The sequence below is a fragment of the Choloepus didactylus genome, chromosome 3 (genome assembly GCF_015220235.1).
Source record: "Choloepus didactylus isolate mChoDid1 chromosome 3, mChoDid1.pri, whole genome shotgun sequence".
Lineage (NCBI taxonomy): Eukaryota > Metazoa > Chordata > Mammalia > Pilosa > Megalonychidae > Choloepus > Choloepus didactylus.
In genome coordinates this window covers 114,421,450-114,444,293 of record NC_051309.1, presented here as the reverse complement: position 1 = coordinate 114,444,293, position 22,844 = coordinate 114,421,450, and the positions used below count along the sequence as shown (strand labels likewise).

The following is a 22,844-nucleotide window of genomic DNA, read 5'->3' as shown; positions in this document are numbered from 1 at the left end:
TCCTGTTGGTTCTGTTTCCCTAGAGAACCCTGAGTAATACAGTCTTAGTACCAGGAGTGGTTCTTGAGAAACAGAATCTTAAGGATGAGATTTCTGAATTGCTTATGTGGTTTTTGGAATTCATTCTCTAATTTGATTAGATTGAAGGCACTAATAACTCTACTTCCAACAATCAAGATGGCACTGATAGTCCATGGTGTGAGTTGGCAATAGAGATGAGCAATATATACCACCGGATATGCCTACTCAAATGCTTGTAAGAGGCATGGCTCTGGGTGAGAGTGTTTCTGACACTGTAACAGTTTTGTGGATTAGAAGGTATAGTGATGTTGACTGGGTTTTCTTAAATATGCTAGGCACAGTTGTAAAAGAGGGATGAATACAAGGCTTCAAATGCTCAACTTAAGCACTACATGAAGGAGGTGAAAATTTCTACGTGTGCTCTGAAAGAAGGTCTTATTCCTTGTAGCTGCAGACTTGAGATTTCTGAAAACCAGACCAAGGGTCCCATGTGAGTGGCTGAATTACAACATAAACTAAATTTCCAACCTTGCAGAGTGTCTGTATTAAAGTGAGGCCTTGATTGGAAAGGAATGGAATCCTGAAAATTCGAATGGGGCATATGGGTTGATAATGTTGGTAGTGGGGACATTGAAACCCTAGATTCTGCTGGGTCTTTGCCAGATAAACCTGTAATGGTCTGCCCTGAGGAATCAGCTACTTGACCTCCAGTGTACCTGAGGAACAAGCCTCCTGACCTCTGTCTGCCCTGAGGCAGCTGCCATCCAACCTGCTGAACCTGGTAAACCTGTAACCACCTCCCCTGAGCAAACAGTCCTCACTCTTCTATCTGAAGAGGTTAATCCAGTTTCACTAGATGAAACTGCAATGGAATACCCTGAGGTAATTGGCTTGCAAGACCCTTCTAATTCATCTCATGACCCACCCTCACAACTCTTTTCTTCCAGTCCTACAAACTAGACTGAAGACCCGACAGGCTCCAAAAGGTGAAGTGCAAAGTATGACCCATGAGGAGGTATGCAATGCTCCAAAAGAACTGCATGATTTTTCCAATTTATATAGACAGAAATCTGGGAAATATGTGTGGGTGTGGATATTAAGATTTGGGATAATAGTGGAAGGAATGTAACATTGGATCAGGCTGAATTTATTGATATGGGCCAAATAAACAAAGATTCTGGATTCAATGTATGGCTCAAGGGGTTAGAAAGGGTTCTAACAGTTGTTTGGGGGTAGTTGGCTAAAGAATGGACCGAAATGTGGCCTATATTGCCTGAGGTTGAAATACCAGAACTGCCCTGGTATAATGTATATGAGAGGATCCAAAGGCTTAGAGAGATTTCAATGTTAAGAGTGGATTTATCATGGAAGACCTGCTCACACACTCCTGGAATGTTAGAGGACATAGCTGTCAATGAGATTGTGAGGTATAAATTTGTGAGACTAATTCCATCATCCCTGTAGAGCTCTGTGGTTGCTCTTTTCTATAGGTCAGATGCTACTGTGGGAAATGCTGTCCTGAACTTGGATCCTTAAACACAGTAGGGGTGATTGGATCCTGGGTTGGCAGAATCCAAGTGACAGCACTTAATCACCAAAGATAAGGTGGGCATGTCTACCATAATGGACAACAGACTCAAAGCGTAATCAAAGTAGTGTGACTTGCAGAGACCTATGGTGTTGGCTAGTAGATCATGGGGTACTTAGAAGTAAAATAGGTGGGAAGTCTACTAAATTATTAGTTGGTGTGTATAAGTAGAATTCTAGCTCAAGTGAACTAAAGTCTAACTTGAACTATAAAAATGTAGAATAGTGGACCCTTAAACAGTTCCCCTTAAACTGAGACAGGTACAGACCCAGAGCCACTTGAATGAAGGAAAGGCCAGACTCCCTTGGGGAAGGACCCTGTCACACTTGCAAAACTGTCTAGTGTTAATCTTCCTCCCAGTCTTTCCCAAAGAGACTTATGATCTTTTATCAGTGTAACTGTGCATTGGGGAAATAGAAATGATTAGACATTTTTGGGATTATTAAATACTGGCTTGGAAGTGATATTAATTCCAGGAGACCCAAAATATCACTGTGGTCCACCAATCAGAGTAGGAGCTTATGGCGGTCAGGTGATCAATGGCGTTTTAGTTCAGTTCCATCTTATAGTGGGTCCAGTGGGTCCCCAGATCCATTCTGTGGTTATTTCCCCAGTTCTGGAGTATATAATTGGAATAGACTTACTCAGCAACTGGCAGAATCCCCACATTGGTTCCCTGACTATTATGATATGAAAGACCAAATTAAAGCTACTAGAACTTCCTTTACCTAGCAAAACAGTAAATTAAAGCAATACTGCCTTCCTGGCGGGATTGCAGGGAACAGTGCCACCATCAAGGACTTGATAGATGCAGTGGAGATGATTCCCACCACATGCCAATTCAACTCTCCTATTTGGCCTGTGCAGAAAGCAGATGCATCTTGGAGGACAACAGTGATAATTATCATAAACTTAACCAGGAGGTGACTCTAATTGCAGTTGCTGTTCCAGATGTGGTATTGTTTCTTGAGCAAATCAACACATTCCCTGGTACCTGTAATGCAGCTATTGATCTGGCAAATGCTTTTTTCTCCTTTGCTGTTAGTAAAAGACCACCAGAAACAGTTCGCTTTCAACTAGCAAGGCCAGAAATACACCTTCACCTACCTCAAGGGTATATCCACTCTCCAGCCCTATGTCATAATCTAGCCCTAAGGACCTTGATCATCTCCCCTTCCCACAAGATATCACTGGTCTATTATGTTGTTGATATCAGCCTGATTGGACCTAATGAGCAAGAAGCAGCAACTACAGTAAACTTATTGGTATGGCACTTACATGTGAGAGTGTTGGCAATAAATCCCACAAAAATTCATTGTCTTCCACCTCAGTGAAATTTCTGTGTGTCATGTGGGTCATGTCAAGACGTCCCATCTAAGGTGAAGGATAAGCTGTTGCATCTGGCCCCCCCTACCACCAAAAAAGAGGCACAATACTTAGTTGACCTCTTTGGATTTTGAAGATAACATTTTCCTCATTTGTGTGTGTTACTCCAGCTCATTTACCAAGTGACCTGGAAAACTGCTAATTTTGAGTGGGGAGAAGAACAAGAGGAGGCTCTGCAACTGGTCACTTGGGTTATATGATCCAGCAGATCTAATGGTGCTGGCAGTGTCAGTGGCAAATAGAGATGCTGTCTGGAGCCTTTGGCAGACCCATATAGGAGAATCACAATGCAAACCCTTAGGATTTTGGAGCAAAGCCTGACCATCCTTTTCAGATAAGAACTCTCCTTTTGAGAAACAGCTTTTTGCCTGCTTCTGGGCTTTAGTAGAAAGCATATACTTAACCATGGGCCACCAAGTTACCATGAGACCTGAGTTACCTATCATGATCTGGGTGTTGTCTGACCTGCTAGGCTATGAAGTTGAGCATCCACAGCAGCACTCCATCATAAAATGGAAGTTGTGTATATGAGATAGGGCTTGAACAGGTTCTTAAGGCACAAGGAATTTACATAAGGAAGTAGCCCAAATGCTCACTGCTGTCACTCCTTTCACATTACCCATCCCACAGCTGTGGCCTCTTGGGAAGTTCCTTTCAATCAGTTGACTGAGGAAGAGAAAACTCAGGACCGGTTTACAGATGGTTCTGCATCATATAGAGATAACATCCACAAGCGGACAGCTGTAGCACTACAGCCCCTTTCTGGGACTTCCATGAAAGACAGTGATGAAGGGAAATTCTCCCAGTAGGTAGAACTCTAAGCAGTGCACCTGGTTGCTCATTTTACTTGAAAGGGAAATGGCTGGGGGTAAGTTTGTATACTGATTCATGGGCTGTCACCAATGGTTTGGCTAGATTGTCAGGGACTGGGAAGGAACATAATTAGAAATTAGAGGTCTGGAGAAGAACCAGATTAGAGGTCTGGGGAAGAGGTTGGTAGATAGACCTTTCCTAGTGTGCAGAAAACATGAAGATATTTGTGTCCCAAGTGAATGCTCACCAGAGGGTGACTAAAGCAGAGAAGGATTTTAATATCAGGTCAATAAGAGGAATCATTCTGTGGATACCAGTCAGACTCTTTCCCCTGTCACTCCTGTCACTGACCAGTGGGCTCATGAAAAACATGGCCATAGTGGTAAGGATGGAGGTTAAGCATGGGCTCAGCAACTTGGGCTTCCACTCCCCAAGGCTGACCTGGTTACAGTCACTGCTGAATGCCCAATCTGCCAACAACAGAGATCAACACTCAGTCCCCAATATGGCACCATTTGCTGAGGTTATCAGCTTGCTAACTGGTGGCAGGGTGATTAATTGGATTCCTATCATGGAAGAGGCAGAATTTTGTTCTAACTGGAATAGACACATACTCTGGATGTGGGTTTGCCTTCCCTGCACACAATGCTTCTGCCAAAACTACCAACTGTGAACTTACAGAATGCTTTACCTACATCATGGTATTGTTTGGTTTGCTAAAGCTGCTGGGATGAAATATACCAGAAATGGTTGGCTTTTATGATGGGGATTTATTAACTTACATTTTACAGCTCTTAGGCCATAAAAGTGACTAACTCAAGGCATCAGAAGGAGGATATCTGGACTCTGAAGACAGGCTGCTGGCATTTGGGACACCTCTTTCACATAGGAAGGCACATGGCTGGCATCTACTGGTCCTTCACTCTGAGTTTCATTGCTTTAAGTTTCTGGTTCCAGTGGCTTGCTCTTTGAGCTTCTGTGCATGTATCCTTGTCTCTCAGCTTCTCTGGGGCTTCTCTGAGCTCTCTTGGATTTTTCTATATGTCCATTATCCTCTTATAAAGGAATCCATTGTGAGGATTAAGATTCACCTTGAATGAGTGGGTCACGTCTCAACTGAAATAACCCAATCAAAAGGTCCCACCTACAATAGATCTGCATCCACAAGAATGGATTAAAAGATCCTGGCCTTTTCTGGGGTACAAAACAGCTCCAAAGTACCACACTATTCTACACAGCATTGCTTCTGAACAAAGAATCCACTTTACAGCAAATGAAGTGTGGGAATGGGCACATGCTCATAGAATTCACTGGACTTACCATGTTCCTCATCACCCTGAAGCAGCTGAATTGATAGAATGGTGGAATGGCCTTTTGAAAGACCCAGTTATAGTGCCAATGAGGTGGCAATACCTTGTTGCCTTTCAGGGCTGAGGCAGTGTTCTCCAGGAGGCTGTGTATGCTCTAAATCAGCATCTGATCTATGTGCTGTTTCTTCCATAGCCAGGATTCAAGGGTCCAGGAATCAAGGAGTGGAAATGGGAGTGGCACCACTCACTCTTACACCTAGTGATCCACTAGAAAAATTTTTGCTTCCTGTCCCTGCCACCTTAAGGTCTGCTGGCCTACAAGCCTTAAGTCCAAAAGGAGTGCTTCCTCCAGAAGACAATGATTCCATTGAACTGAAAGTTAAGACTACCACCTGGCCACTGGGCTCCTCATGCCTCTGGGGTTATCGATCCTGACTATCAAGGGGAAATAGGATTGCAGCTACACAATGGAGGTAAAGAAGAGTTTGCCTGGAATACAGAAGTTACCCTAGGGAATCTCTTTTATTTTCTTTATTAGAGAAGTTGTGGGTTAATAGAATAATCATACATAAAATATAGGATTCCCATACAACAGCACACCACCAACACCTTGCATTGGTGTGGAACATTTGTTATAATTGATGATAGTACATTTTTATAATTGTAGTATTAAAGTCCATAGTTTACTCTTCTTTACCTCCACTGTGTAGTTGCAGTGCTATTTCCCCTTGATAGTCAGGATCGATAACCTCAGAGGCATGAGGAGTCCAGTGGCCAGGTGGTAGCCTTAACTTTCAGTTCAATGGTGCCACTCCCATTTCCACTCCTTGAACCTTAGGGTTCACTGTTTGAGTAGTGTAGTTCCTGGATTTTTAAAAAAATTTTCTTTTACCATATGTACAATCTAACATTTCCCCTTTCTATCATATTCAGATGTGTATTTCAGTTCTGTTACTTGGATTCACAACATTGCACTACAGTTACCAATATCCATTACCAAAACATTTCAATGATTACAAATAGGAACCCTGTGCGTTTTAAGACTTAACTTTCCATTTCCTACCCCCGCCTCATCCCTTGGTAACCTATATTCTAGATTCTGACTCTGTGAGTTCTCTTGTTCTAATTGTCTCAAATCAGCAAGAGCATATAATATTTGTCCTTTTGTGTCTGGCTTATTTTACTCAACATGATGTCTTCAAGGTTCATCCATGTTGTCACATGTATTGCAACTTTGTTCCTTTTTATGGCTGAGTAATATTCCATTGCATGCATATCCATTCATCAGTTGATGGACACTTGTGTTGCTTCCATCTTTTGGCAGTTGTGACTAATGTCGCTATGAACATTGGTGTGCAAACATCTGTTTGCATCCGTGTCTCAATTTTTGTAGGGAGGGGTGTATACCTAACAGTGGGATTGCTGGGCCATATGGTAGTCCTATATTTAGTTTTCTGAAGAACCCCCAGGACATTTCTTAATATTAGCATGCCCTCTGATTAAAGTCAATGGAAAACTGCAACAACCCTATCCAGGCAGGACTACCAATGGCCCAGAAACTTTAGGAATGAAAGTTTGGGTCACCCCAGCAGACAAAGGACCATGACCAGCTGACATGCTTGCTGATGGTAAAGGGACTATGGAATGGATAGTGGAAGAAGGTATTTATAAATTTAAACTATGGTCACATGATCAGTTACAGAAGTGAGGACTGCAATGGTTATGAATATTTCCTCTTTGTTTTGTGATGAATATGTTTGTATATATGTATATACATAAAGCAAATATCTTTGTTTTCTTCCCTATCCTATCCCCTTATCATATGACATAAGTTGCTTTAACTTCACATTGCAGTATTTAAGTTATAGGGTATCAAGTTTAAGAGTGATTGTTACCCAAGGATTGTACCCTATTCTGGGGAAAGTTAGTGCATTTCTGGTTGTATGCAGGAACAATTGAGATTGTTGGTCTAAAATATGAATGTTATGATTTTAATTTAGAGATTTAGTATGGTTTAAGGGATGTGTATAAGTGCCAAATTGACAATGGGTAGACTGTGATGGTTAAATTCATTTGCCAACTTGACCAGTTTATGGTATCCAGTCGTTTGGTCAAGCCAACACTGGCAAGATTGTTACTGCAAGGATAATTCATGGACTTAAGTGACCAGTAAGTTGATTGCATCTATGACTGACTCTGTCTACTTTAGCAATGAGAGGAGTTTCATTCAATCAGTGGAAAGCTTTAATAGAAGTGATGATTTTAGCAGTCAGAAGGGAGAATTTCCATCTCTATTTCAACCAACCAGCTTCCCTGGGGCAATTCACCAAAAACCTTCACTGAAGTTACCAGCTTGCAGCCTGCCTTAAGGAATTTGGACTTGCCTCTCTCCACAGTTGCATGAGACAATTCTTATAAAAATCTCATATTATATATATCTCCTGTTGATTCTGTTTTCCTAGAGAACCCTAATATAATTTCCAAGCTTATATTCTATATATTTTAAGAAATTTGTTTCCAGATAATATCCAGGGTATGGTGCTTTTCTCTCCTCAAATAAATGAAATTAAAACATATTAAGAGACGGGTTACAAAGGAAATAAATATTATTTATATAAATATTCATTTACAGAAAATAGCACTAATTTACCTTTTTTTGCCTTTTGGTTTTCATCTGCCTCTAGGTCAATTACCCTCATTTTACTATCCAATACATGTACATGAGTAGTGGAGAGAAGAGGAAGGCAAAGATCAAGGACAGAGGCACGATGGTTGAGTGCTGACTTTATTAGATACCAAAATCAGGAAATGAAGCTATCACATGCTGTGTATATTTGCTCATTTCCTCATTCCATCTCAAATATAGAATTGGCCTCTGTCTCTGTGGGAGGAATTAGTATACACAATACCTCTTAGGCCTATTGACATACAATAAATCCATGTTGACATATCTCAAGTTAGGTGCTGCCCCAACATTTTGCCTATCTAGAGGGATAGACAAAGAAAAACTACAAACGATAATTGGTGGACACTAACTATAGCTCTTCACACTCTGTTTCAAGTAGTACCTCTATCATCTTATCTTAAACTTACTTCTTACCCTCTTGATTCATTGCCCCACACTGTCTGAAGCTACGTTCTTCCCTCACTAGGACTTCTGAACACCTACCCTTTCCCATTTCACCTAGAACATGCATTCTTAATGGGAGCAATGTCACCCCAAAGTGGCAATAATTGGTATTAAAATTTCATGGGGGAAAAATGCCTAAAAAGACTCCTGAGTAGGCAATAATGAAAAAAGGTCAAAAACACTGACCCAGAACAATGACCACATGTATGTTCAGTTACATCAGTACCGACTGCTCTACTACCCTAGAGTTCCCTGTTCTTTTGATCTTCCATAGACGCTGTTTAATAGAAATAAGATATGAGTCTCATATGCAATTAAAAATTTTCTACTAACCACATTTACAAAAAGAGATGAAATTAATTTGAATAAGATATTTAATTTAGCCCAATATATCCAAAATGCTCAACATTAAATCAATATAATTATTAATGAGATATCTTACATTCTTTTTTGTGATCAGTTTTCAAAATCCAGTGTGTATTTCACACTTAGAATACATTTCAATTTGAATGTTCATTTTCATTGGAATTACTTAATCTATTTTTATATTCTATAAAATTTACAATTGAAAATGTAGAATTACATACTCAAATTATTCTAAACGTTTTAAAAATTACCAATAACCAAATAGAGTAGCTTGTTTTTAAAATATGATATTAACATCATATGAAATAAAAAAAGACATTCAATTTCTTAGTCACACTAGGCACATTTTAAGTGCTCAATAGCCACATGTGCTAATGGCTAAAATCTATTGGAAAGGGCAGATTTGGTCTATTATTTCCTTACAATTCTTTACTTTTTTGTTTTTTTCCAAGATTGCAGGACACACCTGGGATGAAGATGCAGAATTATAAGACGCTAGATCAGGACATTTATATGATGCCAACACTCATTTGCATCCTTACTGCTGTCAGGTAGTCATATGGCTCATGTCTCACAGACTCCAATCCACGGGAGAGCTACTAACATGGAACAAGTATCACAACTTCTCTACTCGGTTTGGAGGGAAGACATCACAAAATAAAGATGGTGTTGTTTTCCATTGAGTTCAAATGCAGCCTTAGAATACTTTTATATGTTATTTCAACAAATGTTACTCCTCTGAAGACAGTGTTTTAGGGCAGCCACAAAAAAATTAATTGGAGTTACCATCAAAACTAAAAGCTGAAAATAATCTACCATTCTTGTCTTTGTTCATTTCCCACCTATTCTTTTTTGGAGCATATTTTAGGTGAACATAATGGGTTTTTGAGTGGGATGTAAAGTGGGTATAAAGAAACAAGCACTCATAGCTCAGGGCTAAAAAGCAAATCCTCTATGGTGAAAAAGACTTGAATCTGAATCCACTTTTACTTCTTACCATCTATGAAATATTGGGCAAGTCAATGAATGCCATTTTAAAAAGGAGAATAACAACACTTGCTTTGCAGGATTGTTATAATAATGAAATAACATGGGACATACCATGCATTTGGCAAAGAGCCTGGTAAACAGTAAGCATTCAAATTAAACATATATCTATCATCTCAAAGTCTAGTTAAATATATTATTAGTTAAATGTTCAGTATTACTATTCATGCTTTCTCAACTAGTTTGTTAACTTCCTGAAAGGAATCATCACACATCATTTTACATTTTTTTTTATCCTTTCCAGAATTTAGCAAAATTCTAACCATAGGTTTGACCTTCAATGACTACTTAATGGGTGAATCAATCAATGTACCTGTAAATTTATAATTGCTCTCATAACATTTAAAAGATGAATTTGTCTATCCAGGTCAAAATAGCTATTAAATGTAGGCTGGGCAAGCTTCCATGAAGCTATGCATTAGCCCACATATTTTAAGATGGGAGCAGGTTCAAAATTCTAAGATCTATATCCTTGCATCTTGAGTCCAAGCTATTTCTATTGCTGTAATTGGAGTTTAGTCATCGGGAGAATAGTGCAGCATGGTAAGGACTTGGAAAGCAGGGAGTTTCACAGAGGAATGGCAGGGAATTGTAAGGTCTCTGGACATCAGTAAAGTAGAAGCTGTTTATGGAAAGGTCTGCAGTAGGCAAAAAATACATGTCCCACTAGGTGAGCATAGCATATCATGGTTGGGGGAAACTTGGTTAAGGCATCCATAGATTAAGTAATTTAGGTATCATAGAGTAGAAATTCAGCTTCTGAGACTAATTTGGAGTAGAACATTCACATCTGGAGAGTAAGTCAGGAACCCAACTCTAAATGAAACGCAATAGCAGTTAGTAAATACAGAAAGGGGCTCTCTGCGATAGTTTTGACTACCATCATTTCTTGCATGAATTATGGCAATAATCTTTTACAAGGCTCCTCTTCCTCCAGTCTTTCTTCCCTTCCTTTTCATTCTCCACGTGGCAGCCAGAGAAAAATTTCCAAAGTGCAAATTTGATCCTACTGCTTCCCTGGTTTACACTGTCAATGGCTTCAAACTGCTCTTAAGATGAAGTTCAAACTCCGTAACATGGCCTAGCAGGCCCGGTAAAATCTATTCCTGCTAAATTCTCTGGCCTCATCTATTACATCACTCAACACTGTACTTTATAATACAGCCAACGTAAACTTTTTTCAGTTCCTCTAACAGGAGACTTGCATGGTTTATCTTTTCACTGGATTTCTCAAGGTTTTACCTTCTGCCTGAATTATTTTACCTCTCTTCTGTGCTGAGATAACTTTCCCAGCTTCCTTTAAATCTTTGTTACAAGGCATTTCTCTAGGGGAACCCTCTTAAACTTGCCAAGTTTGGTTATTTGCCCTGATACTTCCTCCTACATGCTGCTACCTTCCCCTTATATCCGCCCCCACCCCACCTCCAGATGCCACAGATCTAAACTATCAGGATAGGGATTATGTACATCCTCTTCAGTTATACCTTCCAGGTCCAACATACATGAAGTGTTCAATAAATATTTGTTAGATGGATAAATCTTTGCTGGAGAAGCTTGGTTCTAAAGAACAAGGCTGGTTTCTGGTACTGGGCAAGCAGCTAGAGTGGCCAGGAGTTGAGTTTTGAACTACTGGACAGAGGTCTCTTTGACTGTATTCTGCAATTCATCTGGTGAACTAAGACGCTTAACTCTGAAGGTGGAAGAGATGTAGAATAAGGAACCAAGCAGAATTTTATAAACATTTCAGGTGTTCTGGTCATGTTTAGGATGGGAGCTGATTGCTACCCTCCATATTTTTTTTCTTTTTATAAGTTACTAATATAATGTTAATTATTTTTAACCATGTTATTATTAAGATTAAATGTTGAAAGAAAAAGGGCACAAGCTAATTATATCTTGCATTTTACATATGATTAGGATCACCCCCGCAACACTGAATTTGATGATCTTCCTTCAGTCCAACTTAGTTTATAAAATGCAAATTGAAAAAGTATTTTAGCCACTAACTGATAAATGGAACCAATGTGTGCAAACTATAAACACCATCATTTCTTGACCAGAGTTACCAAGAGCAGTTATTTACCTGCTTTACTTGGCCCCTTCTATCCAATGAATTTTATGCTAAAATTCCAATATTTCCATATATATCCATAGCCAACTGTTTTCGCATTTTATTGTTGACACAAATATTTGAGCAATATAGCTAAGGTGAAATATTTTCTCTTTTTACATAAAAAGCAAGTAAGGCTTCTTGCCCTTGGAAGGCATTTATTGTTACCTTGACCCATTGTGACCTATGTTGTAATATGTCATCATATCTTTACAATTCAGAGACATCATGGACATTTAATTAGTTATATATTCCAAAAATTTTGCCAAACTTCTTTCAACTAGTAATGTATTATTGAATTGCCCTTGATTCTTCTTCTTTTCTAACCTGATGGGATGGTGGAGGGAGTTTGCCCATCCCAAATCTTATCTTATCCCATTTGAAAAAAGTCCTTTTGAACTCTTTCCTAGAACCCTGTAATTTTACTTTATAGCACTAGTCAGAGTATATATCTATCTATATAAATGTTTATAATGTTTTGGAATGTGTTTCTCACTGAGTAGATTCAAGAAAAAAAAAGAAAAAGAAAAAAAACTAACAATGAAGGCAGAAGCTTATCTGACTTGTCACTGTTTTCTCTAGCAACCGGCATGGGGGTGGGCATGAATTAGGCACTGAGAAACTATTTTTCTGATTTACTGAATAGATGAACTGGACTTTTTCAAGCTGAGTGTGTCAGAGTTTGGTCAAAGAACAGAAGCCACTCTAGTAATTTGAATAGAAAAAAAAAAAGTTAATTCAGAACATTGGAAGGGCTGTGGGAAAGAAATTTTGGAATATTGTTTTTCTACAAATCTGAAAGTGTGGGATTGCAAGAGAACCACTCTCAATGATCCTAGTATCCTGGAGCACTGAAGTGGATTATTCTCCAGAGCATGGTGGGAGCCACTGGAAGCTTCTGCTGATGATCTCAGCTGCCTGCCTGCAGCAGGTGATTCCTAGGAGAAGCACTGAAAGCCGGGGAACATTGCCAACAATGATCTCATGTGCCTGCAAACAGCTGCTGCTGAGAAAAATGACTCCTTCTCTTCAAATCTTTTGCAAATGCCTTGCTGGCAAAATCTAACCCAGAACCATACTCAGATGAGGTTCTGAGAAATATAGTTAGACAAATGTGGACAGGGATAAGGATAACACCAAGTTGATAAAAGGCAATTCAGCACGTTGTGCAATTAGAAGGGTGCTCCTTATTAGAATGAACTAAACTGTAAGCTACATGAGAGGAGGGACTTTTTTTCTTTTAAAACTTGATTTATTCCTAGCACCTGGGTGTATGTGACAGACATGGTGAACTGAGCAACATAGACTCACACTTCGCTTCCACTGCTTACAGTTGTTTCTGGGAAGTGGCTGCCCAAGTGCTTTTTCTCAGTTTCTCTTGCATCTAGGTGGGGCTATACAACTAGTTCTTGCTAATGCACTATAGACAGATTTATGTGTATCTGTTCCAAGCCGAGGTGGTTAGTATTATGCACTCAATCTTCCAAGGTCTCATTCTTTTTGCCTGTTGACTGAGTGCAGAACATTCAGAAGAGGACTCTGAAGAGATCCTAGTAGCTGGAAGAATCACTAAATGGGAATATCTGGGATTTTGTCATTGCTTAGAGAAAGCTGCTGACCAGAAATTTCTGATTGGACTCTGTGTGTGAGAACTAAATCTTGTAGTAATAACAAACCAATGCAAGTTGGGGGTTGCTTGTTATGGCTGACCCTGATTAATTGCTTAAGAAATATTGGTGAATAAATGAATAAATTAGAAAGAATTGCCCTGCTCTTTTCAAAGTCCATTGTGCTCATTGCCTAAGGATGAGTGCCCCACCAGGACAGATTCCAGTTTGGCATACTCTTTTGTGTGCTTTGGCCCCTTATCAAGTTTTTGCTCACTTACAGATATCATTCAGAGATGTAAGAGGCTGGGTTTGTAACTAATTAGAAAGGGTCTCCCATTGTTAGAAATTAAACACTCTTTAAGACATGGCTTTCTGATCAAAACTTTGTAGAAAAAGAGTAAGGGAGGTCAACAGAGGTGTTCTCATGACATAGCTAGTCTGTTTGATTAAAACCCAGAATTCCTAAGTTTAGTAATTCCTATTGACAGATTAAGAATAAGTGAGAACCCAGAGGTCAGTGACATACCTAAAACTTCACTTTAATCTTATGGCAGAATCAGGCATCAGAAATTAGCCAGATAATTTTCTCTGAGGCATCATCAAATCCTTCTACTAAATTTCTTGAATCCTAGCAGCAGAGATAAAAATGAGCACCAACAATAAAAAGCAGGCACTATGCTGAATGCTTTACATGTGCCACCAGTTCAGTAATTTCACACATGTAACAACAACCTACCATTATCATTCCACTTTTATCAATGAGGAACCTGATGTTCAGAGAAATGAAAAAACACTCCCCAAATCACACGGCTCTTTGATACTTTTCTTTGATGTACAAAATAATTTATGTATTTGTTGATAATTTCCCTGATACATTCACAACCAGCAGGAGGAAGTTTTTGTACACCTTTTTGCCAGTTTCTGTTGGGTTGTTATTTTCTTTCCTAAATATTCTGCTAATGAATGAGCTAATGTCTTCAGACATTTAGCAAGCAGTCTCTCTTGGTTTCAAAATTGTTCATGTTCTACTCATTTCTCCAATTCTGCATACTGAATTCATTATAAAACTGATCTCTCTTTTTCTTCTCATTGCTTTTGATACTACAGACCACTTGTTTTATCTGGTCTCACTGGTTTGTCTGAAAAGTGTTGTTTTGAGCCTTTCCATGTCATTCCAGCATCTTAAAACTAGGAATTAAGGGATTTTCTTTAACAATAAACATCAGCTTTAGTTGTATACCTACATTAGTCATATTAAGCATTTTTCTTTCAAAAAAACAAACCTAAAAACTGAATAAAATAAAGAGCTCTCAATTTAGAACTTAAGATAACTATTCATCTGGCAATATGCCCCAATAACAACAATTACTATTGCTGCTGCTGCTAATACAATTATTATTCTATTACTCTGCTGTCACAATTACTTATTGAATGCCTATTATTTCCATTCATCAAACTAGACACTTACATACAAGATCTTTAAAATGAGCCTCCAAGTAGATACTATCTGTTTTTTACCAGCCTTAGCAAGCTGAGACTAAGGAAGGTTATGAAACTTCCCCCAAGGACATAGGGTTAGTTAGCAATAGAGTTCAGATATGAACCTGACTTCAAATCCTGCTGTCCACTGCACCGCAATGCCTCTCCCAACTCATCATAAGGACACAGCTGAAATACAGTCTAATTTGCTTACCTGGAATCAAAGAAAAATGCTCAGCCCTATATTTGAGTAGTTCTAGTGTAACATCATGGCTTCCAAACACGTTAAGCTTCTCCTCTGTGTGTTCTCCTCCCTCATCAATTGTCTTCACAAGCTTTTCTATTATCCCAGTTCTAGCTAGCTGTTAATATCCAACCTACACTTTCTTTGAGGTGGTCATAGGTAAATACTAACAAGATAAATGCTTCTCTTATGAAGCCTTCCCAGATTTCTTTTTCTTTGCTGCAGTTGACCGTTTAGATGAGCCTTGCTAGGAGGAAGTGCTGGTCTGGGGAGTGAAAAGAAGGAACTAATGCACAAGGTGTCCACATTAGCAGACAGACGGTAGGAGCCAGCACAGGTTTATTTCAGCTCTGGGGATTCACTGAGGACTGGGAAGAAAAGATGACATCCACCCCTAACCATGAGCAGCGTTTACCCTGTTAGCATTGTTGCTTTGTCCCTATAGTTTTACGGAATAGAGAAGGAGGAGCCAAGATGGAAGAGAAAGTGAAGGTTGACAATAAAATTAGAGGCTTTCTTTTAAAGTGTGACTTTATTCCATATGGGGTACCTGCTTAACTTTACTTTTTACATTGTTGTCAAAAACTGTCCTCTCTCATACTCAGAGGTTTCACACCAAAAGTTTATATCCAAGCCTTAGAGCCTGAGAGGAAATAAAAATGTGGCCTATTAGAACAGTGATTCTGCACATTAAAATCACCTGAGAAGCTTTAAAACTCCAACCTTCTGGGTTTCTAATCAGATTCCGATTTAATTGGTCTGATGTGCAGTGTGGGCATAGGGAATTTTAAAAGCTCTCCAGCTATTTCTTGTATGTAATTAAGGCTGAGAACTAGTGAGCAAGAAGGCTGGCCCTGGGAGTCTGGGTCTCCACACAGAAAATCCTCAGAGTCCATAAACTGGAAAGAGATTAAGCAGCCACTCCTGTGAGTTTCCTCTCACATCTTTTCATCGTACTTTCTTCTCCCTCCCTGTCTCTCTCTCTCTCTCACTTTTTTAAGACCTCAAGATGATCCACTGAGAAAGCAGCTGGGCTTTTAAAAAGTGTTACTCTGGAAAATGGAGCATTCTAAGACTGCCTTAGCAAGTTAGGTAAGAATTTGATTTGCTGGGTAGCTGGCTAGGAAACAGATTAGAAATGGTGAAAGATGAAAATTAGGTGAGGAAATATAGTACAGTGGAAAAAATTAACACAAGTTTACTATCTGATTCTTGAAATATTTTCCAGTTAAAAAAAAAAAAAACTATCATTAGGGGAGAAGGGAAGGGAAACAAATTGAAGTAAGTGAAGCTTACGTGGGCTCCAGCCCCTTCCTTGACTTAGGGCTAATTTGCTGAAAGCTGGGGAGATCCTGTTTCCGCCAACACTTCCCTTGTTTCAGAAGGCATCATGGAACCTCATGAGGATGAGTCTCTGATGCCAGGTAGTAGCTTACTTCTTCCTGATTTTAACTTTGACCTGACCCCTTTGGGTTTTCAGCTCCGTGGGTATGATTCCTTGACCTCAACAATAAAGTACTCCCTCATGGACTCCCCCCTTCCCCTGTGTCTACTTGTCTTTTCTCTATTTTCTTTCCCACTTCTGGACACCTGCTGAACCATCCTGGTGCTCAGCTGGGTCCAGTGTACCCTGGTGGGAGGCACCACCCTGGATCCAGGGAATGGAGAGTTCTGCCCCTTTGTATAAGGTGAGTGGGGTACACTGGGGTTGGAAGGCATTGGTGTTGCCTTTGTGAGACTCAGTGATCTTGAGAACCAAGGCTGCTCTGGGGTTCTTACCCCACTTATAAAACCTCCAGGATCCCAGTTTAGACCGACAGCAGCAGAAGCGTTTCAGAGATTTGGACTCCCTTCGAGGTCGGCAGGATGCGCTCCAGGTAAGTGGGGACTGAAGGCGTTTAAAGGATCCTCCGGGCTTCTTGTCCTTGATACTCAGCATTGTGGGAGTGCTGAAGAGAGACAAAAGCAGGGATTTGCTTCACGTGGTGAAGGTGGAGAATGATTACAGTCTGCCCGTGGTTCTCAAACTTTGCTGCACATTGGAATCACCTGGGGATCTTTTACAACAATAGGGATCCCTGACTCCCCCACCTTCATTCTGATTTAGTTGGTATAGGGTGCAATCAGGTTATGGAAGGGGCACCATTAAAAGCTCCCCAGGTGATTCAAATGTGCATCAAAGTTTGGAAACTAGAGGTCTCTATGCAAGAGCTTTGGAATGTGTTTGTTCATATAGAAATGCAAAGCGTTACTCTGGGCAGTGGACACAAAAGCATAGCCTGTGGATGAATTGAAGATTCTCAAATGCATGCTACAGTGTGTCAGAGGCATTTGCTATGGCAGAGCTGATAGGCCTGGGAACACTCAGAGTTCTCCCAGCAGGTTTGATCAGGGCTACTAGAAAAGCAGGGGAGACCTAAGGAAATATTCGTGGAATGAGGAACGGAAGCCACAACGGCTTATAAGACCAATGAGTGAGCACTGGAGGCCAGACTGCTATCCTCAGGGCTGCACAGGAACCAGAAGGTCCCCTCTCAGCTGTGGCCTTGTCCAAACTTCTGGAGGGTGACTGCAGAGTGCAGAGTGCACAAAAAATAAAAACAAAACAAGGAAACATAAAGAACAAGTGAACAATGGTTTCTGTGAGGGGAACATATTCCTAATTTCCAACACATTTAAAAATACTTTCTGAAGTAGTTGTAGAATAAATGTTTCTTAAATGAATGAATTAATAGCATGCTGCTGGTAATTTTAGGGGAATATAAAGAGGAAAGGGACCTGGTTCCTGGCTTTAGAGCCATCCCAGTCTTGAGAGTGGCATATACCTCTATGAATAATTCAAGGAACACAGTGATATTGATAGAAAACAGTACTGTGAGAACTTGGGGAAGGAGGGTAAATGCAAACAAGGGAATCAGAAGTAAGCCCATTTAGCTTTGAAAGCTGAGCAGGAGTTCAACAGGTCTGGCTTGAGGAGGCAAATAGGCTAAGCAGTGGGGAAGCAAAGGATGACGCCCCTCCTCCAGGGCCACCCCACCATTTACTCCCAATAAAGGAATTTGGATTATATTGGGTCATCTTTGGAGGCTTTCTGAGTAGAAGTGTGGAGTGATACTAACTCTGCTTTAGGAAAAGAACTTGGATGCTAGAGTGGAAAGTAGATTTGGCAAAGAGGATGTTGTCAAGGAAATTATTTAGGGGACTTGCAATAGTCCAGGAGAGAGACTGTGGGAACTAGAATTTGGACAACAGAAACAGAAGTCAGAAACTACTGAAGACAGGACTTGGGTAGCTGAGCACCACCTTGACGGGACTGTTGGATAGAGTAAATGAGATTCCATGATGTGGGGTTTTTTTTCCTCTCTCTAGAGAAGAGAAAACTATAGGAAATTGAACTTGTCTAAAAAGATTATTCCAATAATACGAATAACTGACAATAGGGAATACACTGTTGGGCATCGTGCTAAGCACTTGGCATGTATTATCTAGGAGGCAGGATTTAATCCCCAGCTCACAGATGAGGAGGCAGAGACTCAGAAGTTAGTAAATTGATAAGTTTATAGTTTGTATGCAGCAGAGGCAGGACTTGAATGTAGCTCTCTTTAACTTCAGACTCTGCATTCCTTTTTTCTTTTTAACTGGAGAAGTTGTGGGTTTACAGACCAATCAATCATACAAAAATACAGGATTCCCATTCACTGCCCCACCAACAACAACTTGCATTGGTGTGGATCATTTGTTACATTTGAAAATAGCACCTTTTTATAATTGTACTTCTTTTTTTTAACAGTACTTTTGTTACAATTGATGAAAGATTATTAAAATAGTAATATTAACAATTGTCCACAATTTACATTAGGTGTATTTTTTCCCTTAAGGGTGTCACCCTATTATTGACACTTTGTATTAGTGTTGTATATTTGTTATATCCATAAGAGAACATTCTTATACTTGTACTATTAACTACAGTCCATTGTCTGTAATAGGCTCACTGTGTTATACAGTACTGTGTTTTAACTTTTAATTTTTACTATAGTAGCATACACGGCCTAAAGTTTCCCCTTGAAACCACATTCATCTATATAATTTGGTGCTGTTAATCACACTCAGAATATTATTCTACCATCACCACTATCCAATTCCAAACCTTTACAATCAACCCAAACAGGAATTCTGTACATGTCAAACATCAACTCCCCATTCTCCAAACCCAATCTATCCCCTGGTAAAGTATAATCTAGATTCTAACTTTGCTTATTATAATAAGTTCATATAAGTGAGATCATATAATATTTGTCCTTTTGTGTCTTGCTTATTTCACTCAGTATAATTTCCTCAAGGTTCATCCATCTGGTTGCATGCATCAGGACTTCATTCCATTTTACGGCTGAAAAATATTCCATTGTATGTATGTACCACATTTTGCTTACCCATTAATCTACTGATGGAAACCTGGGTTGCTTCCATCCTTGGGCAATTGTGAATAATGCCACTATGAACATTAATGTGAATATATCTGTCTGAGAACCTGCTTTCAATTCTTCTGGGTATATACGTAGTAGTGGTATTGCCAGGTCATACAGTAATTCTATTCTTAAGTTTCTGAGGAACTGCCAAATTGTCTTCCACAGCTGCTGCACCATTTACATTCCCATCAGAAATGAATGAGTGTTTCTGTTTCTCTGCATACCCTCTAACACTTGTAGTTTTCTGTTTTTTTTTTTTTTAAATAGTAGTCATTCTAGAGGTTGTGAAATATCTCATCTCATTGTGGTTTTGATTTGCATTTCCCTAAAAGCCAGTGATACTGAGCATCTTTTCATGTGCTTTTTAGCTATTTGCATATCTTCTTTGGAGAAGTCTATTCGAGTCTTTTCACCCTCTTTTAAATTGGGTTTTGTCTTTATCGTTGAGTTGTAACATTTATTTATATATTCTGGATGTTAAAACCTATTGGACATGTTGTTTCCAAATATTTTCTCCCATTGAGTAGGTGTCTTTTCACTTTCATGACAAAGTTCTTTGAGGTACAAAAGCTTTTAATTTTGAGGAGGCCCTGTTTTTCCATTCTTTCTTTTGTTGCTTGTGCTTTGCCTATAAAGTTTAAGAAATCGTTGCCTAACACAGTATCCTGAAGATGCTTCCCCATATTTTCTTCTAGAAGATTTATAGTCCTAGTTCTTATATTTATATTATATTGTTCTGCCAGCAATGAATGAGTTCCAATTTCTCCACTACCTCTCCAGCATTTTTAGTTTTCTGTTTGTTTAATGGCAGCTATTCTTACTGGTGTGAGATGATAGCTCATTGTGGTCATAATTTGCATTTCCCTAATAGCTAGTGAATATTAACATTTTTTTCATGTGTTTTTAGAAAATTGTATTTCCTCTTTGTAGAAATGTCTTTTCATATTATTTGCCCGTTTTATAATTGGGCTGTTTGTACTCTTGTTGAGTTGTACGATTTCTTTATATGTGCAAGATATCAGTCTATTATTAGATATATGGTTTCCAAATATTTTCTCCCATTGTGTTGGCTGTGTCTTCACTTTTTTGACAAATTCCTTTGTGGTACAGAAGCTTTTGATTTTGAGGAGTTCCCATTTATACCTTTTTTCTTTCATTGCTTAGGCTTTGGTTGTAAGGTTTAAGAAGCGACTTCCTAATACTAGGTCTTGAAGATGTTTCCCTACATTATCTTCTAGGATAATATTCTAAGATAATAGTATCTTTACGGTACTATTTCTTATATTGATGTCTTTGATCCACTATCAGTTAATTTTTGTATAGGGTGTGAGGTAGGGGTCCTCTTTCATTCATTTGGATACGGATATCCAACTCTCCCTGTCCCATTTGTTGAAGAGATTGTTCTGTCTCAGTCAGTTGATTTGGGGATCTTATAAAAAAATCAATCAACCATAGATCTGGGGGTCTATTTCCAAATTCTCAGTTTGAGTCCATTGATCAATATGTCTAACTTTGTGCCAATACCGTGCTGTTTTGACTAGTTTGGCTTTATAGTAGGCTTCAAATTCAGGAAATGTAAGCCCTCCAACTTCATTTTTCTTTTTTAGAATGTTTTTAGCAATTCGAGGCCACTTTCCCTTCTAAATAAAATTGTTAACTATCTTTTCCAAGTCCAGAAAGTAGGTTGTTGGAAATTTGATTGGGATTGCATTGAATTTGTAGATCAGTTTGGACAGGATTAACATATTAACGATGTTTAGCCTTCCTATGCATGAACACAGAATATCTATCTCTTTAGGTCCTCTTTTGTTTCTTTTAGTAAAGTTATGTAATTTTTTGTGTAGAGGTATTTTATATCCTTGGTTAAGTTTATTCCTAGGTACTTGATTTTTTTAGTTGCTATTGTGAATGAAATTTTTTTCCTGAGTGTCTCTTCAGTTAGGTCATTTCTATTGTATAGGAACATTACTGACTTTTGCATGTTAATCCTGTATCCTGCCACTTTGCTGAATTTGTACATTAGCTCAAGTAGCTGTGTCATCAGTTTCTCTGGATTTTTCAAATATAGGATCATATCATCTGCAAAAAAATGATAGTTTTACTTCTTCCTTTCCAATTTGGATGCCTTTTATTTCTTTGTCTTGCTGGATTGCTTTGGCTAGAACCCCTAGCACAATGTTGAATAATAGTGGTGACAGCAGGCATCCTTGTCTCATTCCCAATCTTAGGGGGAAGACTCACAGCCTCTCGCCATTGAGTACTACGCTGCCTGTGTGTTTTTCATATATGCACTTTATCATATTGAGGAAATTTCCTTCAATTCCTACTTTTTGAAGTGTTTCTATCAAAAAAGGATGCTGAATTTTAGCAAATGCTTTTTCAGCATCTATTGAGATGATCATTTTATTTTTCCCTTTTGATATGTTAATGTGTTATAATACATTAATTGATTTTCTTATGTTGAACCACCCTTGCATGCCTGGGGTGAACCCACTTGGTCATGGTGTATAATTTTTTTAATGTGTCTTTGGATTTGATTTGCAAGTATTTTGTTGAGAATTTTTGCATCTATATTCATTAGGGAGATTGGCCTCTAGTTTTCCTTTCTTGTAGCATCTTTATCTGGTTTTGGTATTAAAGTGATGTTGGCTTCATAAAATGAGTTAGGTAGTGTTACATTTTCTTCAATTTTTTGAAAGAGTTTGAGTAGGAATGGTGTCAGTTCTTTCTGGAAAGTTTGGTAAAATTCCCCTGTGAAGCCATCTGACCCTTGGCTTTTATTTGAAGGAAGCTTTTTGATGACTGACTGGATCTCTTTACTTGTGATTCGTTTGTTGAGGTCTTCTATTTCTTCTTGGGTCAGTCTACATTGTTCATGTGTTTCCAGGAAATTATTCATTTCCTCTAAATTGTCTAGTTTGTTGGCATCCAGTTGTTCATAGTATCCTCTTATTTTTTAATTTCTTCAGGATCCACAGTAATGTACCCCCCTCTCATTTCTGATTCTGTTTATTTGGGTCTTCTCTCTTTTTGACTTCATCAGTCTAACTAAGGATTTGTCAATCTTGCTGATCTTCTCAAAGAACCAACTTTTGGTTTTATTTATTCTCTCTATTGTTTTTTGTTCTCCATATCATTTCTTTCTGCTTTAATCCTTGTTATTTCTTTTCTTCTGCTTGCTTTAGGGTTAGTTTGCTGATCATTCTGTAGCATCTTCAGTTGTTCCATTTGTTCTTTGATTTTAGCTCCTTCTTCCTCTTTAATGTATGCATTT

General features: G+C 38.9%; 1 protein-coding gene across 8 annotated transcripts in view; it reads left to right on the top strand.

Annotated features, from left to right (window-relative positions):
• Positions 1-210: 210 nt before the first annotated feature.
• The window catches only part of LOC119529731 (afadin- and alpha-actinin-binding protein B-like), a 48,015-nt gene continuing 25,381 nt past the window's right edge, over positions 211-22,844 (top strand). For all 8 annotated transcript variants that reach the window (XR_005215932.1, XR_005215931.1, XR_005215933.1 and 5 more), the window contains exons 1-3: positions 211-1,036; positions 16,106-16,792; positions 16,904-16,981. Coding sequence is in view for 3 of the 8 variants with exons in the window: in XM_037830381.1 (XP_037686309.1) it covers positions 16,766-16,792; positions 16,904-16,981 (105 nt within the window). In the remaining 5 variants the exon portion in view is untranslated. The remainder of the gene's footprint in view (positions 1,037-16,105; positions 16,793-16,903; positions 16,982-22,844) is intronic.